The 1,850-nt window shown below is 35.6% G+C and overlaps 1 protein-coding gene across 1 annotated transcript; it reads right to left on the minus strand.

The window, feature by feature from the left end:
* Nucleotides 1–864: 864 nt before the first annotated feature.
* LOC140966476 (protein ILITYHIA-like) lies at nt 865–1,803 on the minus strand (the record flags this gene model as incomplete). Its single annotated transcript, XM_073426750.1, has 4 exons — nt 865–1,048; nt 1,131–1,232; nt 1,315–1,431; nt 1,501–1,803. Coding segments are annotated over 4 exons (678 nt in total), but the record flags the coding sequence as incomplete, so codon positions are not given.
* Between the last annotated feature and the right edge of the window lie 47 nt (nt 1,804–1,850).

The raw sequence follows: 1,850 nt of genomic DNA on the forward strand, positions 1-1,850 counted from the left end.
GATTGAGAATGCAAATCTTGATTCAAACTCAAACCTATTAACTTCAAGCTGACCGTGAACCGAATTTGAAATGTTTAATTGAATTTTAGTTTGCAACCCAATCATTTGTTTCAATATATTTTAATATCTTAAAGTATAATATATATATATATAAGCGGAAAATATAGCATCAGGTTTGCGTGCATGTATGCTCTATTTTCCTCGTCTTTTGTCACTTACGACCTCCGTCTTCACCCTTTTGAATCTCAACTCCTTTTTCTACTCTAAATCTAATCTACATCTTTCAAATATTGGATGTATTTCTTCCCCAAAACCCATCCTCGTCTTTAACAGATTCACATATTTTGTACGAATTTTTTGTTGCATATCTGGCACGACATTTTTTTTACTATATGTTATCGTTGTGCCAAATTTTTTGGTGTGTGCTTGTCGCACAAGAGAGAACTCAATATTCTTGCTTCTTCAGTGTTTATCTCTCCATCTTGTAATTTGGGGCAAGGCAATATACCCAAAGATGATAGGCTGGGCAGCATACCTAAAAAGGATAGTTTCTGTACGTCTAAAATCCGTACATCACATAAATTACAGCTCTTGTTTTCAATTTGTTCAACTACATTTCATATTTCTATTATTTCCGTACTGAAATTATAATGAAAAGTAAAAATTTCTACCGTTAAAAACTCAAAAGTAATTATTCAAACTGCCGTTGACATAGTTCAAAATAATGGAATTCGGATTTGAGTGTAATGAGCGGAACTCAATCTTGAAACTAGTTCGAGCATAAGTCAAGCTCAAAGCTTGTGACTTTTAAAACATCAGATTGCACTCAAATAATATAAAACGAAGAAAAAATGGCATGTTGTACAGTAGGAAAGAGAAAATCCAGTAAATATCATACCTTTTCTGTATCATGCAAAGCAAGCCAAATGCTGGTTGCAATCACCACATTCTGAGGTATTGAACAATTGGAAACAGAAGGAATGCACCTGACAGCATTTAAGCAAGCCATTTTTACATGAATATCTTTCGCATAAATACCGTATAGAGCCTGTCAAAAAATATGCAAAAATAGAATTAGCATGGAGGCAAAAGTGACGGTCTTTCAAAGTGTACAAAAAATAAGGTCATACTGGTGCCACTTCATCTGGTTGCAAACCAAGACATAATTCATTCAATGCTGGCCCAATGGATGTTTGGTAAGCAGGGGCAACACCTAGAACATGGTACAAAACCTGAAGAATACAGCATAAGAACATAAATAACTAGAAATTCACTTGCCAAAATGCAGTGTGCTTAGATAAAAGTGGTCCCAACTGAAAGCATTCGAATCCTAGGTAGAGGTAAAATTGGATCCATGTGCAAGAAAAGTATCTTGAGGACATCATCGTGAAGACCTGTCTTCTTGGGACAGAGGAGTATCCTTTCAATTACCTGAAAAAATTGATTCGTGATTAATTGTATGATATAACAAAAGATAATAAAGAAGTAATAGACAAGTACCGGAAAAATAAATGCAAATGAGTCCACTGGAAGGGGTCCAGATCTGCAAGAAATGGATAAACCATTGACTAGGCGATCAAAAAGACTCAAATACGGTGCTCCATTCTCCTCTCCTTCGCCAACAGGTGGAAGTAGCTCCCACAAGATGTTAATTTCTTCTATGGCAATCAGTCGTAATGCAGTTGCAATCTCTATAGCCCAATTGCAAAGAGGATCAACAGTGCATTTTGAAAGTTTCGTCAAGGACTCAAAGGCAGCTCCACCAACAATTGGTGAACGCAGCAAAGGATTGACAAACTTAACCTGAAAATTTATGAAATTTAAATTGGTACAACCTCATTATGTAATAG

The sequence above is a fragment of the Primulina huaijiensis genome, unplaced genomic scaffold, assembly GCF_012295235.1.
Source record: "Primulina huaijiensis isolate GDHJ02 unplaced genomic scaffold, ASM1229523v2 scaffold206632, whole genome shotgun sequence".
NCBI classification, from domain to species: Eukaryota; Viridiplantae; Streptophyta; class Magnoliopsida; order Lamiales; family Gesneriaceae; genus Primulina; species Primulina huaijiensis.